The 27,895-nt window shown below is 35.9% G+C and overlaps 16 protein-coding genes and 2 non-coding genes across 18 annotated transcripts; 7 read left to right on the forward strand and 11 right to left on the reverse strand.

Annotated features, from left to right (window-relative positions):
• The first annotated feature begins 198 nt into the window (after positions 1-198).
• On the forward strand, positions 199-302 carry NCAS0Itrna7W. The gene is made up of 2 exons: positions 199-235; positions 266-302. It is a non-coding gene; the product is annotated as a tRNA-Trp (tRNA).
• Positions 303-424: 122 nt separating this feature from the next.
• NCAS0I00190 (endoplasmic reticulum-Golgi intermediate compartment family protein) lies at positions 425-1,654 on the reverse strand (the record flags this gene model as incomplete). The annotated part of the gene is made up of 1 exon (XM_003677985.1): positions 425-1,654. One exon carries the CDS (start codon positions 1,652-1,654, stop codon positions 425-427), a length of 1,230 nt encoding a protein of 409 aa, XP_003678033.1.
• Positions 1,655-1,844: 190 nt separating this feature from the next.
• SNX3 (Snx3p) lies at positions 1,845-2,354 on the reverse strand (the record flags this gene model as incomplete). Its single annotated transcript, XM_003677986.1, has 1 exon — positions 1,845-2,354. The coding sequence occupies one exon, from the start codon at positions 2,352-2,354 to the stop codon at positions 1,845-1,847; it is 510 nt and encodes a 169-aa protein (XP_003678034.1).
• A 213-nt stretch (positions 2,355-2,567) lies between these two features.
• HAP5 (Hap5p) lies at positions 2,568-3,227 on the forward strand (the record flags this gene model as incomplete). The annotated part of the gene is made up of 1 exon (XM_003677987.1): positions 2,568-3,227. The coding sequence occupies one exon, from the start codon at positions 2,568-2,570 to the stop codon at positions 3,225-3,227; it is 660 nt and encodes a 219-aa protein (XP_003678035.1).
• A 238-nt stretch (positions 3,228-3,465) lies between these two features.
• On the forward strand, positions 3,466-5,154 carry VTS1 (Vts1p; the record flags this gene model as incomplete). The annotated part of the gene is made up of 1 exon (XM_003677988.1): positions 3,466-5,154. The coding sequence occupies one exon, from the start codon at positions 3,466-3,468 to the stop codon at positions 5,152-5,154; it is 1,689 nt and encodes a 562-aa protein (XP_003678036.1).
• A 158-nt stretch (positions 5,155-5,312) lies between these two features.
• On the reverse strand, positions 5,313-6,932 carry PDE2 (3',5'-cyclic-nucleotide phosphodiesterase PDE2; the record flags this gene model as incomplete). Its single annotated transcript, XM_003677989.1, has 1 exon — positions 5,313-6,932. The coding sequence occupies one exon, from the start codon at positions 6,930-6,932 to the stop codon at positions 5,313-5,315; it is 1,620 nt and encodes a 539-aa protein (XP_003678037.1).
• Positions 6,933-8,262: 1,330 nt separating this feature from the next.
• Positions 8,263-10,545, reverse strand: PRT1 (translation initiation factor eIF3 core subunit b; the record flags this gene model as incomplete). Its single annotated transcript, XM_003677990.1, has 1 exon — positions 8,263-10,545. The coding sequence occupies one exon, from the start codon at positions 10,543-10,545 to the stop codon at positions 8,263-8,265; it is 2,283 nt and encodes a 760-aa protein (XP_003678038.1).
• A 185-nt stretch (positions 10,546-10,730) lies between these two features.
• Positions 10,731-11,609, reverse strand: PRE10 (proteasome core particle subunit alpha 7; the record flags this gene model as incomplete). The annotated part of the gene is made up of 1 exon (XM_003677991.1): positions 10,731-11,609. The coding sequence occupies one exon, from the start codon at positions 11,607-11,609 to the stop codon at positions 10,731-10,733; it is 879 nt and encodes a 292-aa protein (XP_003678039.1).
• Positions 11,610-11,964: 355 nt separating this feature from the next.
• On the forward strand, positions 11,965-12,705 carry AIM2 (the record flags this gene model as incomplete). The annotated part of the gene is made up of 1 exon (XM_003677992.1): positions 11,965-12,705. The coding sequence occupies one exon, from the start codon at positions 11,965-11,967 to the stop codon at positions 12,703-12,705; it is 741 nt and encodes a 246-aa protein (XP_003678040.1).
• Positions 12,706-12,759: 54 nt separating this feature from the next.
• PIP2 (oleate-activated transcription factor PIP2) lies at positions 12,760-15,594 on the reverse strand (the record flags this gene model as incomplete). Its single annotated transcript, XM_003677993.1, has 1 exon — positions 12,760-15,594. The coding sequence occupies one exon, from the start codon at positions 15,592-15,594 to the stop codon at positions 12,760-12,762; it is 2,835 nt and encodes a 944-aa protein (XP_003678041.1).
• Positions 15,595-17,459: 1,865 nt separating this feature from the next.
• Positions 17,460-18,137, forward strand: NCAS0I00280 (uncharacterized protein; the record flags this gene model as incomplete). The annotated part of the gene is made up of 1 exon (XM_003677994.1): positions 17,460-18,137. One exon carries the CDS (start codon positions 17,460-17,462, stop codon positions 18,135-18,137), a length of 678 nt encoding a protein of 225 aa, XP_003678042.1.
• Positions 18,138-18,362: 225 nt separating this feature from the next.
• On the reverse strand, positions 18,363-18,450 carry NCAS0Itrna9P. The gene is given in 2 exon segments: positions 18,363-18,399; positions 18,414-18,450. It is a non-coding gene; the product is annotated as a tRNA-Pro (tRNA).
• A 483-nt stretch (positions 18,451-18,933) lies between these two features.
• On the forward strand, positions 18,934-19,539 carry SCP1 (Scp1p; the record flags this gene model as incomplete). Its single annotated transcript, XM_003677995.1, has 1 exon — positions 18,934-19,539. The coding sequence occupies one exon, from the start codon at positions 18,934-18,936 to the stop codon at positions 19,537-19,539; it is 606 nt and encodes a 201-aa protein (XP_003678043.1).
• Positions 19,540-19,625: 86 nt separating this feature from the next.
• On the reverse strand, positions 19,626-20,210 carry PEX22 (ubiquitin-protein transferase activating protein PEX22; the record flags this gene model as incomplete). Its single annotated transcript, XM_003677996.1, has 1 exon — positions 19,626-20,210. One exon carries the CDS (start codon positions 20,208-20,210, stop codon positions 19,626-19,628), a length of 585 nt encoding a protein of 194 aa, XP_003678044.1.
• Positions 20,211-20,470: 260 nt separating this feature from the next.
• Positions 20,471-21,730, forward strand: RAD17 (Rad17p; the record flags this gene model as incomplete). The annotated part of the gene is made up of 1 exon (XM_003677997.1): positions 20,471-21,730. The coding sequence occupies one exon, from the start codon at positions 20,471-20,473 to the stop codon at positions 21,728-21,730; it is 1,260 nt and encodes a 419-aa protein (XP_003678045.1).
• Positions 21,731-21,906: 176 nt separating this feature from the next.
• RPS12 (40S ribosomal protein eS12) lies at positions 21,907-22,344 on the reverse strand (the record flags this gene model as incomplete). The annotated part of the gene is made up of 1 exon (XM_003677998.1): positions 21,907-22,344. One exon carries the CDS (start codon positions 22,342-22,344, stop codon positions 21,907-21,909), a length of 438 nt encoding a protein of 145 aa, XP_003678046.1.
• A 690-nt stretch (positions 22,345-23,034) lies between these two features.
• MRS6 (GTPase-activating protein MRS6) lies at positions 23,035-24,849 on the reverse strand (the record flags this gene model as incomplete). Its single annotated transcript, XM_003677999.1, has 1 exon — positions 23,035-24,849. One exon carries the CDS (start codon positions 24,847-24,849, stop codon positions 23,035-23,037), a length of 1,815 nt encoding a protein of 604 aa, XP_003678047.1.
• A 440-nt stretch (positions 24,850-25,289) lies between these two features.
• Positions 25,290-27,866, reverse strand: GPB1 (Gpb1p; the record flags this gene model as incomplete). Its single annotated transcript, XM_003678000.1, has 1 exon — positions 25,290-27,866. One exon carries the CDS (start codon positions 27,864-27,866, stop codon positions 25,290-25,292), a length of 2,577 nt encoding a protein of 858 aa, XP_003678048.1.
• Positions 27,867-27,895: the final 29 nt, after the last annotated feature.

Here is a 27,895-nt window from a genome sequence, read left to right on the forward strand (position 1 = left end):
TGTTGAATGTTGTTCTTGTTTTTTCTTTGACCTCGCAACGCTTCAAAAGATGTTCAAACAGACTTTGTAATTCACAATAAAGAACATGAAAGCTATGATAACTTATCCCACCTTTCAATTAACCTTATAACGACAGTTTCCTTTAAAGTTATATCTCCAAACATTACACAACCAGGATAAATTTAAATTTTTCAAGATGAAGCGGTGGCTCAATGGTAGAGCTTTCGACTCCAGTTAAACTCTGGAAAATTTCGGAAACAATTGCAATCGAAGGGTTGCAGGTTCAATTCCTGTCCGTTTCATTTTTTTTTGGCTCTTCTAATGTAACTGAACTTGGCTGATAGATATTCCTGCATTCAATGTATTCTTTGTTATTTTATTCTTTGTTACACATAGATTTATATAACATTATGTCTTTTTCCTATCAGTACGTGGCGGACCTCTTTTGTATAGTCCTTTGAGCTCTATAAAATATCTTATCCAGCACGGTCCCCACGGCAAGGATCCCACCCATACTAGTAATACCATGTAAAAACACACCAGACCAGGATTTAAAATGCTGTTCTTGATTAATTACTTTCAAGGGCGACATTTCAAAATAAATAAACACACCTGGTAATCCCGTTCTCGAATGTCTAATATGAGGATGTTCTGGATCCATGGCTCCGTTGACGGGACTTTCATGGAATGTAGCACTAAATTGGGCAGTTTCCGCTACAACACCATCTAACCATTCGTATCTTGTTGGAACAATCTTCGTGAAATATGAATACCTATAAAGATGAGAATCAAAAGATGGAGAGACTTGTTGTCCATCTAAGGGTGACGTGGAAACAGATGCACCTCTTACTTCAGCCAATTGTTCGACAGATTTACCAAAACTTAAATGATTAATAATATGATTGAAATTTAACGATAATGTTTGTTCATATAATGAGGTATCATGGAAATGACCCTTTGTGTTTTGGAAGGCTCTTCCTGGTGCAAAATGAATATTACCATGGATTCTATTCAATAACACGTCACCTTTAACCCTACAACCTTCATTTAAATGTGAATTTATCCTGGCCACGTAACCCTCTCTTTCACATTGTTCAATCTTTTTACCATCAAAGAATGCCCAACCTGCAGTCAAGTAAGCATTACGAACTTGTTCACAATCTTGACAACAAACTTTTTCATCCTTTGGTAAGTTATCGTTATTTGATTGATCCAATGCACCATAACATGAACCACAATAATTATCATCTTGTGGTGGATATTCTCCAACTTCATCATCCAATTTAAACTTCATGGAATCCAAGGCATTCCCATTGGAATCTACTCTGGTTTTGGTGAAACTTCCCTCTTGCAATAAATCTAATTGTAATTCACCAGAATCATCCAATATATCCAAATTCAATAAATCACAGGGAATAGATGGGAAAGTAATATCCAGGTTCAATTCCAACTTCAAGTTTCTCTCTCTATCAATGACCAATGTGGGTCTGGAGACAATGTGAGTGTATTGAATGTATTCATTCAGTAATAATATTAGTGTAATTACTATACAGCAGATGGTGATGATGGCACCTGATTTGGTTCGAATTCTAACATCTTCCTGTGTCTTGGAGAAGGCATCGATGGATAGCAACGTAGACTTCTTAACAATCATCGTAGGTTCTTCAACGAGCTCTCTTACGATGTCTTGTTCTGTTCTTTTCGATGATCAGCAGAAAACCTTTGTCTGTTCAAATTTCAATTTCGCTTCGCTGACAGTAAATGACATCTGTTATATTAATTATTTATTTACTTACTTATTATTTTAAATGGTATATGTCTTATAAATGCTCCTGTTGCGCTCATTATCCTGCAAACTTCTCATCTTGTATGAATCTGACCAGGACTTTGGAACCAGATTGCAACAATGGATGTCCTGCAACAGTCTTGAGCCATTTATCTAAGCCTTGCATTCTCTCCTCGATAACTTCAGGGTTGAATCTGTTGTTTAAGAAGATCTTCCCTGGCAAATGGGGAATCATAATTCTTGGGTGGTTGGTGAACATGGATATCTCCTTAAGAAGACATTTCTTAAAGAACTCAAAGTCAGAATATCTTCTCCTCACTTTGGAGTTCCTTGATTTAAAATTGGGTAGATTGGTATGGCAAACAATCTCATAATCGGTAAACATATTTTGGTCACCGTTGGGTATTCTCACGTCCCCAAGTCCATTACTATTGTGTGTTATAGGGTTGTGCACTGTAATCTCCAGGAAATTCTCTGGTTCGGCATAGATTTCTGCAAAGGATTGCTGCTTGTGTGTATTAGATAACGTTGATTGTTCTGTGGTACCAAAGGATTTGAACTCCCTCATCGTGGATCGGTTTCTCTTCCCTTCTCTGTTATTGTATTCAATTCTCGTGTTATCGTCTCGTCAAGATATCTCTTCCACAATTCACTATTTTAACATTAATTTTAATTACGAACGGGGTTAACATTTACACACATACACTAAAATGACACAATTCAAACAGGAAACAACGGAAGCAAAACAGTCTATAGACTATATATCCCGCCAGAATAACTAATGAACACCATGATGAATGATCTTATTGAAGAATCGGATGGAGACGGTCTGAATTTGGAATTGAACATCGGAGATATGCCCCTCTTACCTGACGTACAGGGGAACATCGACGATGGAGTCCCTGAATTGGAACCGCTCCCCATGGAAGAGGAAGGAGAACAGGAAGAGGAAGATAGTAATGCTAATGTAGAGTTGGCTACCGCCAACATGGCTCAATTACAACAAGGGTCTGCCCCGCTGGACGAGGAAGATGACGATTATGATGTATTTAGGAATGTCGGACTGGGACTGACAGGCCACTATAAGGAAATTATGGTTCAGTATTGGCAAGAATTAATTAACGAGATTGAATCCACAAATGAACCAGGGTCCAATCATGAGGACGATTTTAAATCCAACTCTTTACCCTTTGCAAGAATCAGGAAAGTTATGAAAACGGACGAAGACGTGAGAATGATAAGTGCTGAGGTACCTATTATATTTGCCAAGGCTTGTGAGATATTCATAACGGAATTGACCATGAGAGCATGGTGTGTGGCAGAGAATAACAGACGGAGGACGTTGCAGAAGGCAGACATCGCAGAGGCTCTCAAGAAATGTGATATGTACGACTTCCTGATCGATATAGTTCCTCGTAGCGAGACTAACCAACACCAATGAACAAATATTCTTCAATTGGACTACCGTATTTACTTTCTGTCTACAATATTCTCTATACTAGTCCAAACATCCCAACACCGCACCCAACTTTTCTTGAAAATTTTTCAAATGAAAGCTCATCGAAGGATTTACTCAAGTTTCGTCATTACCAGTTGAACTTGGTCGTTACGTATTAATCTGAGTTTGAAGATATATATTATTAAGAAGAGGACCCTCCTTATTGATTATTCATACAGAAATGCCAGGCTCCTTCGAGGAATTCAACAGTGGACCTCAATCTCCAAATCCATACAATTCCATGTCAAGAGGTGCTCATCCAGGTGCAGTGTTATTATCACCGCAATCTTCATCATCGATGAATATCTCCGGTATTAACAGCAATATAAATAATCCATTGTTGTCTCCACAACAACAACCTCATAGCATCTCTTTTAATGATATATTGGACCAACAGTCATTCATGTTAGATCCAACGACGGGTCGTTCTACCATTTCATCTCCCCCATTGAGTATGGCTCAACAACAACTTCCTCATCATTCTTCCACCGCATCTCTGGCAGCAGGTTCTGTTCAGCAATTAATATCCCCGTTATTACAATCACCAAGCTCACGTTCCAATATTCATGCATCATTCTTAGATACATATGGTATTCCACAACAACAACAGCAACAACAATCTACCAATGATCAAATACGTCATCCACAATATAATTCAACAACAACGGCCACAAATTTCTCTACTGATGTTCATCAATTGTGTTCCTGGTTATCCTTATTGAATAGTTCCCAACAACAAAATGTCATGGATAATATATTACCGATTTTAGATGAAGAAACTTTACAACATCTTGCATTAAAGTTATCCAACTTGCCCAGTACTACCACAACTAATTTCTCCCAGAATTCAAGTTTGTCACCTCGTCAAGTACCTTTACTAGCATCTCCTGTGCCAAACAGGTATCCTCAAAGTCAACAATCAATGAATAATTTGGATTCTGTGTTTTCCTTTGCAGCAACAACAAAGAATACCAATACTAACACGAATAATAATATGAATAATAATAATAACATCATGATGAGAGAGGTAAACGATTCGACTTTCCAGCATCCATCCGTGTTATACCCACAATGGTCTCCACCACCAACATCGAGTTCCAAACCTATATATGATTATATCAAAGAATCTCGTCAAAGACCGAAATCTGCAGAACCTCATCTTTCCAATATTAATGGTAGTAATACTACTTCGAATTCTAATTCCACCTCGGCTAATAATATTATGTCAATGATGAAATCTAAGAATTTCGGCATGATGAGAAGATCACCTACAAATAGTAATACCGCTGCCAAAGTTTCCATTAACAATAGTGATGATGGTAGTAGTAGTTCTAATTCAGCCTCAAACTCAAATTACAATTTAAATTCAAATTTTGATACGCATTTACATCCTTTCAAGCATTCATCATTCAATAATAATAATAGTAATAATAATAACAATAATAATAACACCAATCATTATTCTCATAGAAGAATCAGATCAAACACGGAACAACACTCACTATTGGAACATTCAAACAATCCAAAAGCAAGAGCCACCACGCCACTGAATTCCAGCACTCAGGATTTCAACTCACCACCTTCGCATGGGAATACTAGCAGTAGTAATAATAATAATTCAATGAATACAAAAAATTTAACAGATCCAAAATTATTGTTAAATATTTCTTCATGGCTAAAATCCTTAAGGTTACATAAATATTCTCCCATCTTGGAAAATTATTCTTGGCAAGATTTAATTGAATTAGATGACCAAACTTTAGAAGAGAAAGGTGTGAGTGCGTTAGGTGCAAGAAGGAAATTGTTAAAAGCATTTGCCATTGTTAAAGAATGTAAGGAACAAGGAGTGATAGATAAAAGAGCATATTAGGGATAACTTTTTAGAAAAATAAAAAATTTATAGAACATAGCATTTAATTATAATATATTGATTAAGTCATAATAATTTATTGAAATGTAACAATTCTTTTTTTGATTTATATATGCTAGATGATTTTTATATATGGAATGATATGTGAAACGATAATTTTATTTAGATTCTTTCAATTTTTGTAGCCAGTATTTTTTATTGGATTGAACGTTGTCATTTAAGAATTTCAAATTTGGGAAAACAAGTGATAGTTTACCAAAGAACTCTTCTGCAAACATGTTAATAAAGAAAATTTGTCCATTTGCAATTGCAGGATATTCTTTTAATAATTCCTCGACTGTAATATCATTAGAATAAAGAATATCGAAAATTTTGGTAGTATACGATTCATCATTATATTTTTCCTTATTATCTTTATCCTTTAAACATTTGTTATTATTATTATCCTTTGTGAAATTGGATAGGATACCACAGTCTGTAAATTCCATACCAATAAGGAATGCCCATTTAGCAGATATGATTAATGGTCTCGTTACGTTGGATATATCTGCTGCCTTTATAACAAATGAAATAAGAGTAATAAAATCGACCGGGTTTTTGTCTGTTGGTGGAGTTTGAATTAGTTCATTTAATCTCTTGACATAAGTTGTATGGAACCCCATATCAGTGGCTAGGATAGCTTCTTTAATTAAATTTGAATTTTCATGTGATAATTGGAATAATTGTGGCCATTGATGGAAAATTAAATTTTGAAATACTTCAGCATGGAATTTTTCCAGGACAGATTGATTTTGAAATTTTTCTCCCAGTGAAGATGTAGATTCTTTAAATAATTGATTATTTGTCCCTGGATGACCAATATCATGACCAATACCTGCAATACAAAGAAGCAAGATATGAATTGGATCTTTAAATTTTAAATTGACACATAATTGCCACGTTGCTTGCATGACATCGATTGCATGTCTGAAATTATGGAATTTATTAACTTGATGATATGATGCTTCAATGGTGAAAAATAAAAATAATAATTGATTATCATCCAGTATTAGGTCTTTCCTTCCTGTTTCTCTCGTTAACTTCCGTATTAAGAGAAATCCACAAATTATTAGTTCTTCCGTAGTTAGATTTAAGGCAGCAAAATTCCAAGTGGATAATAAATTTAAATAATGAGTCTCATCTATCTGCGTGTCCGATAAAAAGTCCTTGAATTGAATATCTGTTATGAAAGATGGTAGATCTTCATGTTCCGAAGTTACTGGCTTCATTTGTTTAAATTTTTCAGAATTTGTTAAATGTCTAAGCATAGAATATATGTTGGTACCACATGAAGAATCTTGCATATTAACAGGAGAATGTTCTTCAGTATGATGGTACATCCAATGGTTCAATCTTAAGATACTATCTTGAGATATTCTAATTTCATCTTCCAAATCTTCAAAGAAATGTGTATATTGTTCCTCGTTGGTATAATCCACTGCCGTCACGTTAAAAGTCGGTAAACACCTATCTAATATATCATTCAGTTGTCGCACGGACAGATGAGACTCATCTTTATTTTCCGATGGATTGTATAATACCAATGAGACACCACGTTCATAATTCCATATATTGGGCAACGTTATCATTCTATCCTTGTATAATCTAACAAACAAAGCCTTAAGATCTGGCAGAACAATGGTCCTGTCAAAAAGGGCATTGTTCTCGCTCGTCAAGTATGGGAGGCGAGAACTTTCCAATTGTTCCTTAGAGGTACCAATGAGGAATAAGGTTGACATATCTGGGTGATCCTTGTTTCTGTATTAATGTATTGTAGTCCCTGAGACGTTGTACCTCGCTGGGATAATCGGGAAGAAAGGGTAGTTTATATCTGTTGCTATGGTACGAATGCTCTGCGTCACTTCCAATTGGCTGGAAACCGTCTTCTTATCAACCTTATCCAGTGGAACAGTTCTTATAGTTTCTGACATCTCTCTTGTTGCTTTTTTCTGTTTTTGCGCCAGGGGAAGCCCAAAAAAAGAAAAGGCGAAAAAAAACGTGAAACCTCGAGCACAGAAAAAGAAAGGTGGCGTTTCCTCTTTGGGACACTTTCCCAGAAAACGCCGCACAACCAGAGGGCTTCTCTTGCATTCTTCCGCGCGGCATTTTCCTGCAGCGGCTTCTATGCAAGGAATCCTCGAGGATCAACGCAAAAAAAAAGATAATAGCTGTGATTCAATGATCCACGGTTGTTTTTTCTCGATAAACGTGGTTTGTTTTGCTGTCTGACTCCTCTGGAATCATTAATGATGGTCAACGAGACTTGCGGTTGCGGCCACGTTTTTTTTTTTGACTCTTGGCCCACCTGCGAAAAACGTTATGCGACTTGATCACACTTTAAACTTTTTTTTTCGATTCGTTTATGGTTGGCTCTTTCCCTGAACTAATCCTGTAAGACTAGTACGTGAGATTGTCGTTAAGAATGGTTCTATAATCCACAACATTCTTGATTACGTAAGTGTCAAAATGTCAATATCTAACAAAATCCGCAGGTTACACAACGTAATTTGCAATGCATTCATTAATGCTGTGCGACAGATACATCATCAAAGAGTGTGGTAAATCCGCTGATGTAACCATTACGTAAGTAATCAAAGTCTTAGAGGGCCTCATATTATTGTACTTGGGGTCTCTTCCGAAAAAAAAAATGGGATGATAAATTAGTGAGACGGTATATAAATGATGTGGTATCTATTCAGTTGTTGAGAATCGACTAGTCTCTACCCCCCCCTCCATTTTGTAAGGGATGGCTAGAATGTAGATAATATATAACTATAAAATTGTTCGAGAACGTCTTCTCTATCTAATATATAACATTTACATAGCATATCGCATTGTAAGAAACGAATGTGTGTCAGTGTAGTATTACTGTCAAACACTAGCAAGTTCATTTTATAAAAACCCTAATCCTTGATGCCACTTTTAGATGTTTTACCTAGACATACTTTTTGTTAATATTTAACATTTAGCTTATTGAAAGCGGCTTAATTTTGGAAATAAATACAAAAATTATTAATTCAAAATCTTTCGAAAAAACTTCTTTAATTTACACACGTATACACAAAATGATTAACTATATGAGAACCTACAATTAAACTTTTTCCTTTTTTCCTCCACAATTTCCTCCTTTAATTCTTCAACATCAACGTAATCATCATCATCTTCATCATTTACAGTATCATAAGCTTTGAAACCGAAGTTTTTCTCCAATTTGCTAGATGTAGTTACTCTGTAAGCTGTCCATTCCTTCAATGCCTTACGTTGTTTCAAAATGGCATCTCTGAGAGCTGTATCAGCATCCATAGCATCTTGTTCTTCAAATTGAACTGACCATTCTCTTAGATTCTTTCTAACCTTCTTCTTTTCAGCATTGGTCAAGGTAGATTCAGGTCTTGGTCTCCATGCAAAGTTTCTGAAATTTGGCATGAAATCTTCTTTAACTAATTCACCAGCAACATTATACATTCTAAACCCATTCTCCACTTTATGTTTCAAAGCACTGGACCAAACAGTAACAAATCTACCGGATGGATCCCATGTCATATCAGTAGCAGCACCATTAGCTGGTTGTGCCACATCCTTCAAAGATGCAGTAACTTCTTGAATATCATTCATATTCTTTTCACCAGCATAATCCATATCAAAGAAATCTAAAGTAGATTTACGAACATTTGGTTTCACTAATGTAGCTACCACCACAAATCTACCAGCTGGAGACCAAGAAATTGTATTACAGAATTTCCCCTTAATTTCCTTAAATAATTTCCATCTTTTAATACTAGTATCCTTAACATTTTCTCTTTGTTCAGGGGCAAAGAATCCAATAACATTTCTTGGAATAGCAATATTATCATCACCAGTATCTTGTTCAGCAATAGTAATAAATCTGTTTCCATGTGGTTCCCATTCAAATGCAATAACACGATCTTTCATTTCAACCTTTTCCACAGGAATATCTCTTTCAGTCAATCTACAAAGTTCCAAATTACTAAATATTGTCTTACCAGTCTTGGAATGTCTTTCAACATTGAAACATAGGAACTCAGATTGATTTTGCCAATGTAAAGTAACATTAGAAACTTGGACCAAATTAACTGTCTTTAGCACTCTACCACGTGGGACTTCCACGATGGTTGCTTTACAGGAGATATTATTGGTTTCTGGAGTCCAGTAAGATAACAATACAGACGGTTCATCGCCAGCTCTGAAAGGTTGCAATTTAACACCGGTTGGTGCAAAGGAGAAATCTCTAATGCCTGGAACCTTCAAACTCTTATTTTCCAATGGTGCAAAATTCTTTTCAGAATCATGAACCACCAAAGTATCACCAACCATACGAGCACAATATCTATCATTGTATGACCATCTGACAAATGGCCATTGTAAGTATGGTGATTTAATGACAGGGAAAGTGGCTAATAACAAACCAGATGAGATTTCCCAAATACATAGTTGATGACCTTCATTCTTTTTAGAAAATGGAGATTCTGGATCTTCTTCGTCAATAACAATTGGATCAGCAGAAAATGTGACCAAGTATTTTTCATTTGGTGACACTGAAGAAGTTCTAACATTTGGATGGTAAAATCTTCTTAATCTATCAAAATGAGCTCCACCCCAAGCGGTAACACCTTGCAAATGATAAGAAAACAAATAAGTACCCTTTGGAGAGAATCTTACATAATTGGTGGACCAATTGTCTCTAGTTTCCACTTCTTCAGAACCATGGAACATAGAATTCCAGGCAACAGTAGTTAAATTTTCTCTTTGAATAACAAATTGATCTCTTCCGGCATCATCCAATAACCAAGATTTCAAAGATCCAGATGAAACAAATTCAGGAAGTTCAGGTTCTTTGAATTCTTTTTCAAAGTGATCAGAATTGAATTTTTCGACATCCTTCATAGTGTAAATAAACAAACGATGTTTCAAATCCAATCTCTTACCATTAAAGGATTTTAAGATTTTCTTAGCATCATCAGAAGAACCACATTCCACGAATAAGAAACCTTTACTCTTACCAGAAGCTTCGTCAATTGGGAAGTCCATATTGACAACTTTACCTGCCTTAGAGAATAACCCAGTCAAAGCCTTTTGTAAGACTGGAACCTTAGATTCTGGGATCACTGGTGCACCACTAACAACAACATATTGGTCAAAAGAAAATTCATCATCAATACTGTATTCCTTTTCTAGATCCGAAAAATCGATATCATCCACTGGGATATCTTCCATCTTTATGGTAGTAACATCAGAGGCAGACATATTTGGATACCTTTCGTTAATAGTCTTGTCCTTGGGAAAGTGTCTTAACCTTTTTAAGTAGTGGCCTGCAAACATTTCTTCATTCATTCATTCTTTTTCAGAAATCGCGTAAAATTTTTCAAATCTTGAAAATCGAAAAATGCAACTGGGTAACGTTTGAAAAGAGCCAAATTGAAATAAAATACAACAATATGATTAATTAACTTTCTAATTGTGATTCTTTTTTTAATATATGTAAAGTGATATTTGATGTAATATACTATCTATTTGCATTACTCGATTTCAATGTCTCCATCTCTATCGGCGTTTCCCTCGGTTGCTGGGGTTTCCGTGGTGGTTGCAACATCTGGGCCGGCATCTTCGTCATCACTAGACATTGCGTTGTCACTATCACTATCTTCATCTCCAGCAATTTCCTTCTTAGCATATTCGACAGCTTCGTCAAACAATTCTCCTTCCACAAACTTATGTAAACCGTTTGTTTCAGATTTTGAACACCAACTTATCTCCAATTCAAAATCCTTTTCTTTATTATCCTCATGAGCCATATAAATAATCTTTGCAGCTTGCTTCACAGCGTCTCTTGCAGAGAATCCTTCTGAATTTTGATCAATTACCTTTTCCAATTCCGCCTTTGCCGTTTGTCTACCCTTACCTGTAGCGGCACCTTTATAACCCCAATAAGTCCCACTAGGTTCTAACATATACAAATGGGGACCATTCTCATCTATACCCCCAAATATGGCAGTGACACCAAAGGGTCTAACACTATTATATAGAGTATGAGCTTGCACATATTGTCCAATTCTGTCTGCAAATGCAGGTATAGGAATAGCATTAGAATATAATTTCTTGAAATTGGAAGCTTCTTCACGTCCCCTGTTGACAAAATGTCTCCCATCTGGGATTAACCCAGAATACACGCATCCAATATGACGGTCAATTCCTTGAATCTTAACATTTCTCTTAGGGACAAGTAGTTTGGAAGTAACAATTTTCTCCACGGCAAAAACCACACCGTCGTCACATTTAATACCTATCGAGGTTGCACCGTTTTCGACAGCCTTGACTGCGTATTCCACTTGGAAATTTCTCCCATCTGGTGAGAAGACACTATTAGATAAATCGTAACCTGTTCCAATGGACGTCATGATATTGTTGTTCTTGCAGTTTCTTTTTCTATTCCAATTCTATACTGAAAATTCAGGTTGCTTCTTGGATCAATTGTCCTCTTAACTCTCTATCTACCAGTCCAGCTTCCTTAAAGACAGTCTTTACATTTGCCACCCGTTCCATTTGGTGAATTTTTCCCTGTAAAAGGTCACCCGGAAACCCGTGTTAGGGCCGCGGGTGTAACACGGGTTTTACATACTGCCAAGCTCTTTCCCTTGAGATGGATATGGAATTTATCATATATATAAGGTGAATATTGGGAATAGTTACCTCAAGATAATCCAGTTAATTCGATATCAATCCGAGTTAACTAAATATATAAGATAATTGAAAATGGCTTCCAATCGTCCAGGTAAATGCTGCTTCTCAGGTTTCTATCATGAAGGAACCCCTAAAGGAATTCACGAAAGCATATATGGTGTGGATACCTACGTTACCGGTTCTGCCTCTCCAAAGGAAAAAGTCATCGTTATTCTAACTGACGTGTATGGTAACCGTTTCAACAATGTTAATTTGATTGCTGACCAATTGGCTGATGCCGGCTATAAAGTTTACATCCCAGATATTCTCTTCAATGACCCGGTGGTGGCCTTAGATGGTTCGGTCGATTTCAATGAGTGGTTGGCCAAGCACGATGCTGTTAAGACTCGTGCAGTAGTAGATAATTTCTTGAAAGAATTGAAACGAGAATTTGGTCCTAAATTTATTGGTGTCATTGGTTATTGTTTTGGTGCCAAATTTGCTGTTCAACAAATTAGCAGCAAAGATGGGTTGGCTAACTGTTGTGCCATTGCTCATCCCTCTTTTGTTTCAATTGATGAAATTAAAGCCATTGGTAACAAGAAACCTTTATTGATATCAGCCGCTGAAAACGATACTATATTCCCTGCCGATTTGAGACACACCACTGAAGACACCTTGAGGGAAATCGGTGCCAGATATCAACTTGACTTGTTTAGTGGTGTTTCTCATGGATTTGCAGCCAGAGGTGACGTCTCCGATCCAGTAGTTAAATACGCCAAGGAGAAGGCTTTACGTGACCAAATATTTTGGTTTGATCATTTTTCTACATGAGATTGATGTTTATATGTCTATAAAATTCTTATTAGCTATAATCTCTTCTATAAATTATTCATTATTAAATAGTAAGTCAAATTCAGAAACTCCCAGACTACTAAATATCTCGGGAATACTCATTATTACATCATCATTGATCAAGGTATTGGGTAAATCCATATTTACCTCACCACTTAACCCCCCACTGTCAGCTTCTGGTTCCAACGAGTTTCTGCTTTCGTTGTTGGCTTCCCTAATATACGTTCCTAAAGTGGGTGAGTTAATAGAATCGAAGTTTTTCATAGGGGTACAAGTTCCTTCAGGTTCTGCCATAGTTGTAGATGTTGAAATTTGAGTGTTTCGTATGGTTTTAATTACTTCTTCCAATACATGTTGCAATTGTTCTACAGATAAACTAGTTAACATGTAATGATCCTTTAAATTATGGACTAACGGTTCATTATCTTTGACGTCAATATTAAATGTTGCCCTCAAGAATAGAAGAACCCTTGGTTCAATCTCAGTAGTTGGAGTCTTATTGAATAGATCATATAAAAGATCTCCATTTTGAACTTTCTGAATTACTAAATCAAATAGAGATAATAGTTTAAATACAGAGAAGTAGACAAACCTCAGATGTTCAGATGCAAGCAAATAAACATTTTTCAGTAATAACTCCAACTTCATTCTTAATGACGTGATAATCTCAATCTTTTGCAGATCCTCAGTAAGTCCTGATGGAACATAACAATTAGCCATCTGTTCGGTAAACTGTAATCTCATTATAATAACAAGCAGATTAAATAATGTACTAGAAAGACTCAGTTGCAGTTCTTTACTAACAGTGTATCCCATTAGAGGTGATATCTTCGATGTCATATTACCTTGATAATAATTCAAAAAATGAGAAGCCAATGAAATGGAATCAAGACATCCTTGAAGGAAATAATGTGCAAAATATGGTAACATTGTATCTTTTTCTGTAATACACCGTTTCTCAAAATGTAATAGTAAAGCCATAGACGTTCTTGTTAAAATCAATGTGCTCATTACTCTGGAAAGAAATGCAATTGAATTCTGGGTGGCCAACAATGAAATATTCCCATTTTTCTTGTCTATCTCTGTAATTTCATTCAAATCAATAAAATCAAAATCTTCATCTATAACACTATTGATTTTTTTTCTTAAATTTTCAACAGACCTTAACGAAAACCCAGTCTTGTATGACATTGTCACACGATTCAAATCAGCCAATAATAAAGCTAACTGAGTTCTCTTAAAGGACAGTTCATGGATTTGCAACATATACCTATTTGTAACCAATGAGGATAATACAGATTTGTTGAAATCTTTTTGGATCCTTTTCATGTAGATTTCTAACGCATTTGGGTCATTTCTGTCAATGAAATAATTCATTAACTCTGTAGGTGACAATAACTGCCTACCTTTTAAATTTGATTCCATAGATGCCATTGCTACTACACCAAGCCATTGCATTCTTCGTAAATTCAACAATCTAGGATCGGACATATCAGGATTATTTAAAAGTGGGAGAACTGACGGATCCTTGTTCAATCCAATTGAAGTGGCCAATATTATGATTAGATTGCTTAAAATATCAGAAGGGCACTCTAGGAAAAAATCACCATTTTCTGGTGCAAAGACATGGAATGACCAAATGTATAGTAGGCATGATATTGTATTTTCATTGACACAAACAATCCAATTCTCAGCAACTAAACATTTTTGGGCAACCAAGACCGTTTCATCAGATATAGGATAATCTTGCAACATTGCTTTAGTCACATATGAATTTTTAACTTCCATATTTCCGAATGTTACGGAATTTAATGAAATATATGATAATTTTAAGATTACTGACAAAATTGCAATACTTTCGACTTTAGATCTAAGCCTCGTGTTACCTAATTTTAATTTTATTTTGGAAGGATCTGTTTGATCAGGGAAAAGAATAACATTCAATGATTCTTCAAACATTTCCTTGTCAATAAAGGGTAAGAATGGGTAAACATTCTCATAGAAATGTTGTTTATGGCACATGATAACGGCATATGGAGGCAAGATTGATTGAAAATGATCTATTATCTCACGTAAAGTATTTGAATATTCATTATTTCCTGGACAGTTGTCTTCTAAATATTCAGTAGAAGTTGAATTTGCAAACATTTGCATAATATGTTGATATTGAGCCTGTTCACTAAATCCTCTAAGTTGGACTATTCTATCAAAAAATTTATCAATTCGTTCCCTTTCATATCCATCAGGGTGTCTGTTTTTCAATGTCTCCTTCATCTTTAAAGTGACATCTCTTAAATGAGGATGAGATTTATTCACATTAACATCTGTCACGAGGGCACTGACCAATGAATTCTTAGGTGCATTTATAAAGATAGATGATGCTAATGTGCAAAGAAATCTGTCGTGTATGATTAGATAATTCTCAGAGAGAGGTGTCACTTCACGTTTCAGCACAGAACTTATGATTAAACGCGGATAAGTCTTGTATAAGTTAACTTTCAAATCCCAGAACTTATCATTTTCGTTATTCCCGTTTGATATTGGAGCATTCTCTTCAGTAAGACTCGCCACCTTCTTCTTCCAATATTCCACTTCTCTTCGCAGTCTTGCCATAGTGGCAGCTTTATTAGGATTTCTTGGGGCATGTTGCTTTGTTACATCATAAACACACTCTAGATCATGTTTAGAACACCTTGAACAAACAGGTTTTTCTTGATCACATTTCACTTTGGATCTACGACATCCTTGACATACAAATGAGAGTCTATATCTCTTTTTTTTCGTCACTTGAGAATCATTTATGCTCTTACTTGGAGATTGAGGACCTTTCGGGCTCATTGATTGTGAATAAGGTAGAGAAGATGGCATTTATGAATATATTTAGCCAACTTCGGTAGAATTCACTGGTTTTTAGCATTTCATCTAATCATTAAATGTCCTCTCTATATTTCATCGAATTGAATATGTGCGGCTTTTAGGAGAACTTATCTCCATGTTCCGCGGATAAACTGATTTACGCACATAATAGGATAATCCGGATAATAAGATGGAAGGTGACAGGGGAAATAACAGGACCCTTCCATACACATTTAAAGAAAAACATATTGGCTGTTTCCTTTATTTAGTTTGGGGGTGATTATCTCTTAAATTATGGATTTGGAAACAAAAAGGATGGATAATATTTTTTCCACATAATAACCATATAGTTTTTTGATCCTCTTGTTTATAGAATGTATTCATTTCAGTCAAGTTTCTTTGTATACAAGAAATAACCATTTCTGGTTTATGGTTGAAGATAGTCCTGGAAGAAAAATCTCAGTTCAGAAAAGATCACCTTTCTGCCAAGACTTTCAAGACAAAACTAGTCTATGTCATCTACAAATTGTAATTCATTTTGGTTCCGCTACCTTTTTTGTTAAAATTTAGGTTTGGGTGAATTGTCAGCTTTTACATTCTAAGAGCAGAACTTTAAAATTCTTTCGTGTTCTTCACGTTTATAGTTTTTTTTGCTGTGAGCTTTTTAGGCCTAACTGGTGACACCATGTCAATTACACCAGGTATCGAATTCTCGTATTATCCATATTTTCTATAAGGTGTTATGTGACCATAATAGAAGTGGTTCTTACTTGAATGATTTTTTTCCAAGAAGGAATATGGCCGACCTGGTATTACTCATATAATGAAGAAAATGTTCTTCGTTTCAACGTTTATATCAAAAAAACATTGATTATGGTGTGTATGCTAAGCTAAACCTATGTAAAGAAGTGACCAGAACTGAAATACTTGAACGTGTCTTGGTATTGATTAAAAACAGTCAAGAAAAATATAAGATACCAGCTAAAATCCACATCGAGCAGGCAACTGAGTGCTATTGGACAAATAGTCCAAAATTTATTGTACGAATGCATACCCCAAATCCTCAAAGATAACAGTGTTTTTGGTTTTTGCAATGACTATTTTAATGTTTAGCTCAAGTAAATAAAAAGTGTTCAGAGGATAGGCCTAAAGAGTCAGTTTTAGTAGAGGTGAAAAAAGAAGAAGCTCCTTTTGTCAATGGTTTCAAAACAAAGCTTTCCGGCCTCTTCTACAAACTCTTATCTAATGGATTGGGTTTGTTTGGTTTGACCCTTGGGCCTACCTTTTAATACATACATCATAACTATAGTGAATTGTCTTTCTTTCAAGGAATACATTCTGCTTTTCCATTTCGTACAAGAATTTGCATTTTTCATGCTATTCTTATTTGGTAGTAATTGTTAATATTATATAATGCCATAAACAAGGAACAAAATAAAGAAGGACGTGGGACCTTATTCAACATTTCAACATCGGTTGTCTTTTGTGATAAGCTAATCCACAACGTATGGTAACCGATATTCAAACCTTGTAAACCCATTCAATAGTTAACTCCTAACCCAAAAGTCAAGTTAAAAAGCAAAATTTTTAAACATACTTGAATAACCTTTGAAAACCCACATTAGAGAGGTTTATTGAGAGTTGTTGTTGTTGTTGTTGTTGTTGCCATCTTGTGCTATATTTAAAGAATTTGTGTCCCTAGAAATGAAGTAATGGAAAAGCAAAAAAAAAGGGCCTGTGACGTTGTCTAAAATTCGTAGATATAAAAGCATCACTTTAAAGTCAAACACAGGAGTACCCCATGTTGGTCTCCACTTCATTTAACAATTCAAGCTAAAGAAAAGTAAAAGAGTCAAGATCTTCTACCTGAAATATCAATGTCCAAGCAACTAAAAGAAGACCGTCTTCCTGACGCCCTTTTTAAAACAAGGTTGAATTATCTCATCTATGAAACATATCATTCAAATGTTTTTTACAGGTATCTTTGCCTAATTGGTTCAGTTTTGATTTTATTACTTATTCGTTGTATCTACCAAAATGCATCAGAGGGAACTATTCTTTTGTTAAGCTTTTTTGTTACGACCTTTTTTTTCTTTGTCACTGTACCTATTGTGTCCATTAAACCAGCAATTGAATTTTCAAAAAACCAAACCATTCAGAGAGTATTTTGCGAAGAAATTATTAGGAATCGACCAAACAAATATGGTTATACTTGGCACTCTGTTATTATCAATCTGAATGAATTCCTATTTGCTAATGGCGCATGGCCAACCAGATACTGTTTCTATGATGAAAAAGAAATACTTGCTCTTTACTATAAAATTGTCTACTATAAGGTAAAAAACATTAAGTATGACACATTTGCTAACCCAACCAAGGCGAAAGAAGAACCAATTCCTGATATACTCAACCGTGTCTCAACGTTAAGTGGGTACATTTTAGAGAGATATTTGCTAGCTGCTATAATCGTTGTAAACCAAGCAGATATTTGTGATTGGCTCAAAGAATATGAGAATTTTAAGCAGGAAATGCAAGATGACTGTGACAAAATCTGAAATTTAAACCTTTTTTCTTTATGAATATATATTAAATACTTAATAACGTGGCAACTGTTAAATCCAGGAAACCGGCAAAATATATATTGGAACAATTGGATTGACTCATTTCGAAAATTCTTGAGAAAATTTTCAAGTTAGGAGTTTTTGGCTTAAAGTATATATAGGAGGTCACCCAAACGCTATGTTAGTTCAGTATAATGTCATAATTTTCCAAAAAAATTTGGGGAGAGCGGGGAATTGAACCCCGGGCCACCCGCATATTCGAGAAGAAATTCCCAAAGCGGGTATCATACCACTAGACCACACTCCCTTATATTTATGTTTTTTTATCTATACAGAATGGGGGCGATTCACCTGAGTATTCATTTTTCTCTCCTTTTATTTATCAAAAGCATTGTTGTTACGAGAGTTGTAGAAGCAGTTTACTGTATTGTTGGATTACTATTTATTCCAGATGTATCCTCGTAAGCACGATGTGTCCTCGTAAGTACAATCTGGAATAAATACCAACCAAACAATACGGTAAACGGCAGTAAAACTCTCGTAACCACAATATTCAGTATTTTCTTTCCTTCCCTTATCTTTATACCTTCATGTAGAAACAAACGTATATCTTGTATCTATAGGGGTTTAACGTGACATTTATATTATAAATGTTTTTTGAAGTATGCATTGTCTTGTTAATAGAAAAATCGGGTATACTAATTTGACAAAATTTAACTCAGCCTTTTATGGCCCTTGAACAATAAAAATAATTCATCTATCGAAACGACAATACAAAAAGTAGGAAGAAATGAGTTACGGTATCAAACCTGACGTTACATCTCTAGATGAAGACCTACATAATCTACGAAGAGGTAAGTTTTCTAATGATGCTATAGAAGAAATCAAGGGCTGGATATATGGATCCGTACTTAAAGAGCCCATCCCACCTAATGAAAATCTCTTGGAATGTTTGAAGGATGGGACTACTCTTTGTAAATTAGCCAATACCTTATACGCACAAGACCATGATGGTTCAACTTTATTAAAATGGAAAGAATCTAAGATGCCATTTGTTCAAATGGAGCAAATATCACAATTTCTATCATTTGCTAGAGATTATGGGGTTCCAGAAGATGAATTGTTCCAAACGATAGATCTTTATGAAGAAAAGGATCCAGCCAGTGTTTTCCAGGCATTAAAATCGTTAACCCGTTATGCCAATAAGAAGCATCCAGATGTATTCCCATTACTTGGTCCAAAGTTGGCCACTAAGAAACCTCGCCCACCTGTGAAGGCCAAACCAAAGCATCTACAAGGTGAGAGTGGCTGGAGCACTCAAGAGTATGGATACATGGGCGGTGCCTCACAAAGTACCGAGCATGTCGTGTTTGGTCAAAGAAGGAATATCCTTTGAATCATTAACAATTGACAGTTAAAGAGTACGTTAAATAATATTTACATACATATTATATTTATTTATTTATTCTCATTTTTTTTTTTTCAGTTAGTGACTGCTCTCTTGAGTTGAGTCCCATCTTCAACTTTAATAATCTTCTTCACAAATTGGTCGATTCCTTCTGGAATTCCATCTTCGATGTCACCAGGACATACGATTAGTTGGTCCTTTCTCAAACTTTTGACGCAGGCCCACATCCCTATCAAAGTGTCACAACGAATGACCTTAAATTGATGTTCCCTACCTATAGATTCTTCCTCTTTAGGTTGGTCCAAAAAGGTAACTCCAGGTGCCACGATGAGTGTGATATCCTCATCCAGTAACTCAGACCAATCCATTCCCTCTACATTACTAATTTTGTTGGAGATAATGACACATTTAGATGGCTGTTTCTTCTTGGTTTCCTTAACGCTAGATTCAAGCTTAATGCCTTTTTTATCATCCTTTAGTTCCTTTGCTGCATTTGCTGCATTTGCTGCATTTGTTGCATTTGTTGCATTTGTTGCGTTAAAATTCTTATAAAGATAATAGCAGGCCACTCCCGTAGAGACGGCCAATACTGTGCCAGTTATAATAGTACGTGCTAGACCCTTCTGCATTCCGATTCCGCGTTGACGATTGTTGCCCATCTTCAACCCAACGATAACAAGATTCCAGAATCTAACGTGCTTTAGTTATACTCCCTCGTTGGCCAACTTCCCCTGTGTTTCTCCCCTTCCTTCGTTGACGAATGATCGTTTTGTATGAGCCTCAGCACTCATCTCCCCTCTTTGTCAATCACAAACGCGTCATGGAATATCATGATGACACACGTAAAGACAGCTGAAAAATTATAACTTTGTTATTGTCTCTTCAAGCAGGACGTGTGAGAAGGAACAAAGCTGGGGCCATGAGATTGAATGATGACGACCAGGTAACCAAGTTTTCAGCATCCACGGTCCACTTGGAACATATTACCACTGCCTTGAATTGTTTGACTCCCTTTGGAACGAAGGATGATGTCCTAATATTCATCGATGCCGATGGCTTATCGTTCGTCCGGGAGAATAACCATGTGATTAGGATTCAATTGTTGTTATCTAGAGAGTTGTTTATGTCATATTTGTACCGGTCCGAGGTTATTGAGGATGAAGAAGGTGCAAATCATATGAAATTATGTGTTAAGATCAACCATATCTTAGATAGCGTAAATGTGACAAATCGAAATTTGGATGACGTTGTAGAATGTACTATTTCCTATGATGGTCATGGTTCACCTTTTGTTTTCATCTTTGAAGATTCTATGATCTTGGAAAGAGTGGAATATTCAACGTATGTGATCAAAGATATGGACAATACTGGTTTGACGTTAGATAAGGATCATGTTATCTTTGAGTGTATAATGAAGGGGGACGTACTTTATAAGGCATTGAAAGAATTAAAGGAAATAGATTGTAAAGAATGCTATGTATATGTAAAGACAAGTTCAGACGGTGATGAAGACGTATTCGCATTCATTTCTAAATCGGAATTAGGTTTCTCCAAGATACGATTACCAAGTAATAAATCAATAATAGAAAAATTACAAGTATATGAAAATGACTCTACAACTATATGTCATGATGTTCCTGCCATTGGCTTTTTCGATTTTGCTTCGTTTGACAAAATTAGAATGAGTACTAAGATTGCCAGTAAAGTGTTATTTAGAATGGATGTTCATGGATTATTAAGTGTTAACATATTAAGTCAAACGGACGATATTGTAATAACGGATAAAACAGTTGCTACAAAGAGTTTTGATACAACTAATAAACGTTTGCAATTACCAAAGGACTATCCTGGAATTGTCATAGAAGTTTGTATGATCGAGAAGGAGGCATTGGACGATTACTCCCAAAGAGAAATCGAACTTTTGATGCAAACAAATGAATTAGGTGAAACTGTTAGAAATGTAAAGGGGAAATCTAAGAAACGTGTCAATCCAAATTATAATGACAGGAATGACGTAAATAATAATCTATTGCAAATGGAAAACCATAAAAAAATAAGAATTCCAGAATCAAATAATATTCAAGAAGAAAAGGATGATCAAGATAACCATGAGGAAGAGGATCAAAGTAATAACAGCACGTATCCGTATGGAACTAATGATCTTCCTCTGTTCTTTTGAGTCTCAACTAAAATAAGCAAAATAATGAAATAAGGTTATTTCTTTCTTATTAATTATAGAATAAATATATAAAATGTTATTATTATACATTCATTGAATAAATGCTAAGTATACAATCTGGCGAATCAAACAAAAATAAAATGATAATAAAACTTTATATTAAAAGTTTATTGCACTTATTGTTGAGAGAAATGTTCCAAAATCATGGCACGTTCGTCAGTGTCAGCACCCCAGTTCTTGACGACAACAACGGAAGCACCAACAACCTTTCTAGCGTTACCTTCACGGTCGATCTTACCTAGACCAGCCCATTCACCTAATTGCTTAGCGTCAGCAACGTGGATCAATGGAACCTTGTTTTCTGGGTCGTTAGCCAAACCTTCAACTAACTTCAAGATGTTGTCTTCGGTAACAGAGTTAACCAAAACAACTAATTGAGCTTCACCTCTGGTCAAAGCCTTGGTGGATTCTCTCAAACCTCTGGCTAAACCATCATGGACCAAAGCGGTTCTCAAGACAACCTTTAAGGCATCTTCCATGGTGACTTCAGCGGATTGTTCAACAATTTCTTCTTGAACTTCTTGGACTTCAACGACTTCTTCAACGTCAGACATTTTTAATTAATATACTATGGCTAGTTTGACTTCTTCGACAGTGAGAAATATAGACTGCTCCGTGAAGATATGATAAGAAATAAAACAGAAAAGTAAAAATCCATAAACTAATAATTAAGATAAAGTTGGCGATGCCATACGTTTCCTATAACTATTCCGAGGGTAGATTGAAACTTTGGTTTCCATGCTGTGTTATTTTCAGATTCTGGAAATTTCGCGTGCCCTGTTTTGAAATGTTAAACTTTGTTCCACAAATTTTGTAAAAATTATAAGAGAGGTTTGGGTGTTTACAATGTATGGGTTTTGAGATAAAGCAGTCACAGTTTATGTATTCAAAGTTCTCCTAGATGTTCAAGTTTTAGTATGATCCACAATATCAGCTTAGTTACGTTTGTAAACTAGAAGAAAAATAAACCAATTTACTCAAAAAGGACCTCCATTTGGCCGCCATTTTTTACTCTCAGCTTATGATCCATAACGCTGAAAGTACAACTGGTTCAGTCAAATAATAGAATTCATATGAGGCTCATTCATCATCAACATACGTTTGATATTAAAAATATATACATTTGTATATTTATAGGTTAATTAACTTTATTAGTTTCATAAAGTGATAGAAAAAAGAATTTTAAAAATACAAGTTTCGTCGTCAAGTGCTCCCCCGATTAACCGCCAGCTTTATAATCGGCACTATATTTCCATTTCACCAACAAATTCGGTTGATTCATTCTTACCCATGCCCATGTCATCATCTTCATCCTCGTCATCAATAGCATTTTCATAATTACTATTATCGGCAGGACCTGCTTGAGTGTCATCATCATCTTCAAAGTCAACATCAAAGAAATCATCATCACTACCAACAATTTTTTCGTAAAGAACTTTAGCTGCGGTAACTACTTCATCATATGATATTTCCGCAGATGGCATAGAAGTGTACAAAACTCCGTTATCACTTGCGCCAGGTATAAATTTATCAGACACCACGTTCTTCTCAAATAGAGATGGATCAACCACTCCAAATGGTGGTGTTGAAGTATATTGTGTGTAATAAAGTTTGCATAGGAAATGTACTTTCTCCCTTGGAACGTACTCCTTGAATGACTGACCCAATCTGACAGAATTTACTACAGTTTGTCCGTTCATACCGAATTGTACAATGTCATTATCATTTTCTAAATCAGTAGATGATTCTCTTAATATGCTTAATTCCATAGCTTCCAATGCAGCATCAAGGTCCATTTCGGCACGAACACCTTGTTCAGTTGTGGACATATACCAGATACTTGTACCAGAGGGGCAGCATTCACTACCGGCACCCAAGATGAAAGCTTGTACGACTTGCTTGTTACCTGATTTCAGAGAACCAGGTGGGAAAACAACCATGGCGGCAGATTCTCCCTCACTGAACCATTCTTTACAATCCTTTTCCACAATGCACGTTAACCTATGAATTTGATATGGTTGTTCTGGAACATTCTTGCTGTTCTGATTAACTTGTGTAGGGGACATTATCACTTTTTCCATAACGGATACTTTAGAACCATCAGCAAAAACAGCTTCTTTAGTTGTTGCATTATATGAGACTAATGTTTCATTCAATTTGTATGTGGCACCACCAACGGCAGCTGATCTACAGAACCCTTGTGATAGTTCGCCTGGACCACCATATTTGGAATATAGTACAGGGAATGGACCATACACATCAAAACTAGTCAAATAACGACGTATTCTTTGTAATGCTTCAGGCACTTTAGTTTCAATGTTATAACATAACCCAATGGAAAATATTAATTCAAAAACTTGTGCCCTTTCCAATTTGAATTTCTCAATTAAGAATTCAGCAATACTTTTTTCGGCAAATGGTTTCCAAATTTCAGGTTGTTCCTCCCAATTTAGGACAAATTTTATAAACTTCATAAGATTACGTTTAGTCATCAAAGGTAACTTCTGATCCACAAAAATTTCTTGCTTTGTATTAGTTAACTTTTCAAATGAGTCATTTTCATACGTATGGAAATTTGATAATGATTGGAATTCCAAGTATTGGTGCACTCTTGATTTAACAAGTATAGATAAAAGGTCAGATTTAGTGAAGAGAATCTTTGGAGAAATGTCAATACCAAAATCTCTTGAGTTGTATTTACCGTTACCGATTTCAGTGGATACATATAATTTAGCATTTTCATAGTATGGAATCTTTCCGTCATTTATTTCATTAACCCATCTCTTAATTTGGTCCACAGTCAACGTTGCTGCAGTGTCTCCATAGTAATCATTCTTATCTATATGAAGCACGGTAGAGCCTTGCCAAGCCAATGCTGCAGCTAAAACACTTTCCACCATCCCACTACCAGCAATCAAAACGTCAACTTTTTCAGGAGTGGTAGCAGGTAATGGATCTTCAATGCCTGCTAAGTGTGGCACCACTAAGGGTGTTAAAGCATGTGCAAATATGGATGGTCTACGTTCAGCCATGGAAGGACGACGTTCTGGACTTAGCATATTTTGATATTAAGGAACAAATTTATGTCTTATGTACTTCTTTTTTTCTATTGAACAATATTCGTCTTGGACTGATCCTGTTCTTTTTATTTAAACCTTTTGGGATCTTCCTAATAAAATTTGTTCTCGTAATTGTTATATCTTCACGGTAATAATTTTCTTTATTGAATCTGTGTATTTGTCAGGTATTTTTGGATGGGTGATTATAAAATGATTAGTTATGTGTTTAGTTGGAGGGTGTCCACCATGTTTAACAGTTGTTGGTGGAAACAGGTACCACTTTCCCACGTAAAAAAATTTTAATCTTTTTTCTTGTAAAAAATTTTCTTGGACGACGAAAATAGGGTCTTTTTTTTGAGATTACCCGCGCGAATCCGGAGTTTTATTTCAAGTGTTCGTGGCGTCAGATCCATTCTATTCTATGCATCAGTGGGTTGATATTAACTTGCCAGACTCATCGTCGGTAGCACAAACTCCAGGATGGCACCCCTCAAGTAGAAGTTCTTGGCGGCTGTTCTGCGGGAAACAACACCCCCTAGCATGACAATCGTACCGTCGATCTGCAGCGTGCTCCCAGCCACACTGAGGATGGCTCCCGTGGTAGCACTGTGATCGTTGGGAACAAGGACTTTCCTGCCATCCTCTATCTGAAGTTTGGCATTCTGTAAACATTGTGTAGTCAAATCTAACACATTTAGCATACTGTCTCCTAATTTAAAGGTGCTTGAAGATTCATCTGCAACGGAATCAGATGTATCTGTTTCGTCCGTGTAGACTTTATTCACATCATCTTGTGTAAGTCCACCGACGGTACCAATCATTTTACCTGCTGTTACCATGGTGTGACCCACAAGTTTCATTTCCATGGGGACCAATGCCTCTCCGGCTTGTTCTACATATGTCTCAACTTTGGTCCAACGTTCTTCTGTCACATTGAACCACCACATATCTCCATATACTTCACGATTATTGGAACCACCATGAAGCACGATTATTTGTGGGAATTCTTTTTCTGGTCCAACAGCAGAGTTTTGTTCTCCGAATATTAATAATGGAGAGTTTGTACTTTGGAATCTTCTATCCAACAAACTTAAATTCTTTTTAATGTTGTTGCGATTATCAGTATCCTTGTTCGGAGAAGTAGGATAATGTGGTGATACACTTTTATCTGATTGGCTATGGTGAGGAAAAATGGGTTGCTTTGTTCTATCCTTATGATTGTCAAGGTCACCCGTATCAATTATGAAATCTTTCTTCAAATGCTCCAATAATCGAGTTTCTAAAGAGGGTCTCCCTTGAAACCATGATTCAGGTAATGAATAACTAAAAAATGCACGTGGAGAAGGCCATTCACCAGTTCCCGTCTTAATTAAAACTTTTTCTGCAATGACACTATCCGCGAATTTGCAATAACCTCTCTTACCACGAGATATTACCTCGATATTTAATTTCCACATATGGTTCATACTTTCATATGTCTCCTCGCTCGTTTGTCTATAACCACCAAAGATCCAAATCGTGGAGACACCACTTGAATGTCCACAGCTACCCACGTTGGAATTGTTATTGCTATTCTTCACATGAGCCGTTGGTGATAATTCCTTTTCAGGTACACTTTTGTCCAGTTTACTCCTATGCTGTTTACAATCTTTCCCGTTGTTACTATCATGCATATTTATAGAAAGTTGCATATGACCAAATCTTCCTGCAAAATCTGGATAGGTAACCATTTGATAAGATTTATTTAATACTTCCACTTTTGAAAATTTAAATGTGACAGTGTCCAAGACATATCCGCAATTATTTAAGAATAATCTTTTCTTTAAATAATAATTGCCCTGTGAACTTACAAATGATTCTGTCTTAAGTTCAAATCCACCATAGAAGAATATGTGTCTATCCGTCAATTTGGAAGCCGTGGAACATAATAAAGTTGGAGGAATATGACCAGAAATTTCAGGTCTTGTTAAATGGCATGCGCTAACAGACGTTACGTATAGATGTGGGTTATTGACCATGGATGGATTGGTGATTATTTCAGACAATAAAGGTGGTGGTAGATTCTTCAAAGGCTCCACATAAAAATCCTCCAGATTAGGTGCCTCTAAATCATTTCTTTGACATGCCATTAAACCACCCAAGATGTAAATCTGACCATTAAATTCCAAAGAACAATGATATGTCAATGCTGGTAACTTGTAGGCAGAAAATAACCCAGGAATTAAGGAACTACCTTGGTAATGATCATATGCTCTTGGTATATAATCTAACCCACCAATAAAGATAGGTAAAACGTCATGAGGAATGGGTTCTTCTGGATTGACCAAATATTTATTCAATTTTTCATTTAGTACAGGTGTCCAGAGGCAATGTCTCTGTAGGACTCTGATGTCTCTTACTTCAGTAGTAAGTAATTTTTGGAAATATTTGGCATAGGGAGTCTTTACATATTGATTGTAAGTTATATGACGTCGATCTTGCGCATCTTGTTCGCCGTCTTCATTATCATCTGCATTTGATTTCCTACTGAATTTTGTCTTGAAATCGTAAGGGTCTATCTTAAGACTGCAATTCGCAATGAAATTATCCAAACAGTAGGATGCTTTACTTCTTTCATTAGGTTGTTGTAAAGTATTTGCAGTTGTATCAGAATTACTGTTGCTAACCACTGACTCGTGCCTCGTGGTACTACCAGAGGTGACACTACCATTATTCAAGGGTCTTTTCAAATCATAATAATTTTTCAATATTCTTTCATTGTCCACTCTAATTTGTGTTTGAGCATCGCATCCATCATTATCGCCATCAGCGGTATCATTCTTGCAATCGGGTTCTAATACTGGGACATAGTTAGTTATGTACTTGATTGGTTGGAATTGGTCAGCATCATTAAAATTGATATACGAGGGGAAGGGATCGATGGAAGTCATCCGGACTAAATGGTGTTCATTGTATTTATGCGTTGAGGAATGCTCTGATGTTCCTGCTGGAGGGAACGCATACTGTATTTGCTGCATTGTCGCCTAGTGGTTTCGATATTGGTATG

Source organism: Naumovozyma castellii, chromosome 9, assembly GCF_000237345.1.
Source record: "Naumovozyma castellii chromosome 9, complete genome".
NCBI classification, from domain to species: Eukaryota; Fungi; Ascomycota; class Saccharomycetes; order Saccharomycetales; family Saccharomycetaceae; genus Naumovozyma; species Naumovozyma castellii.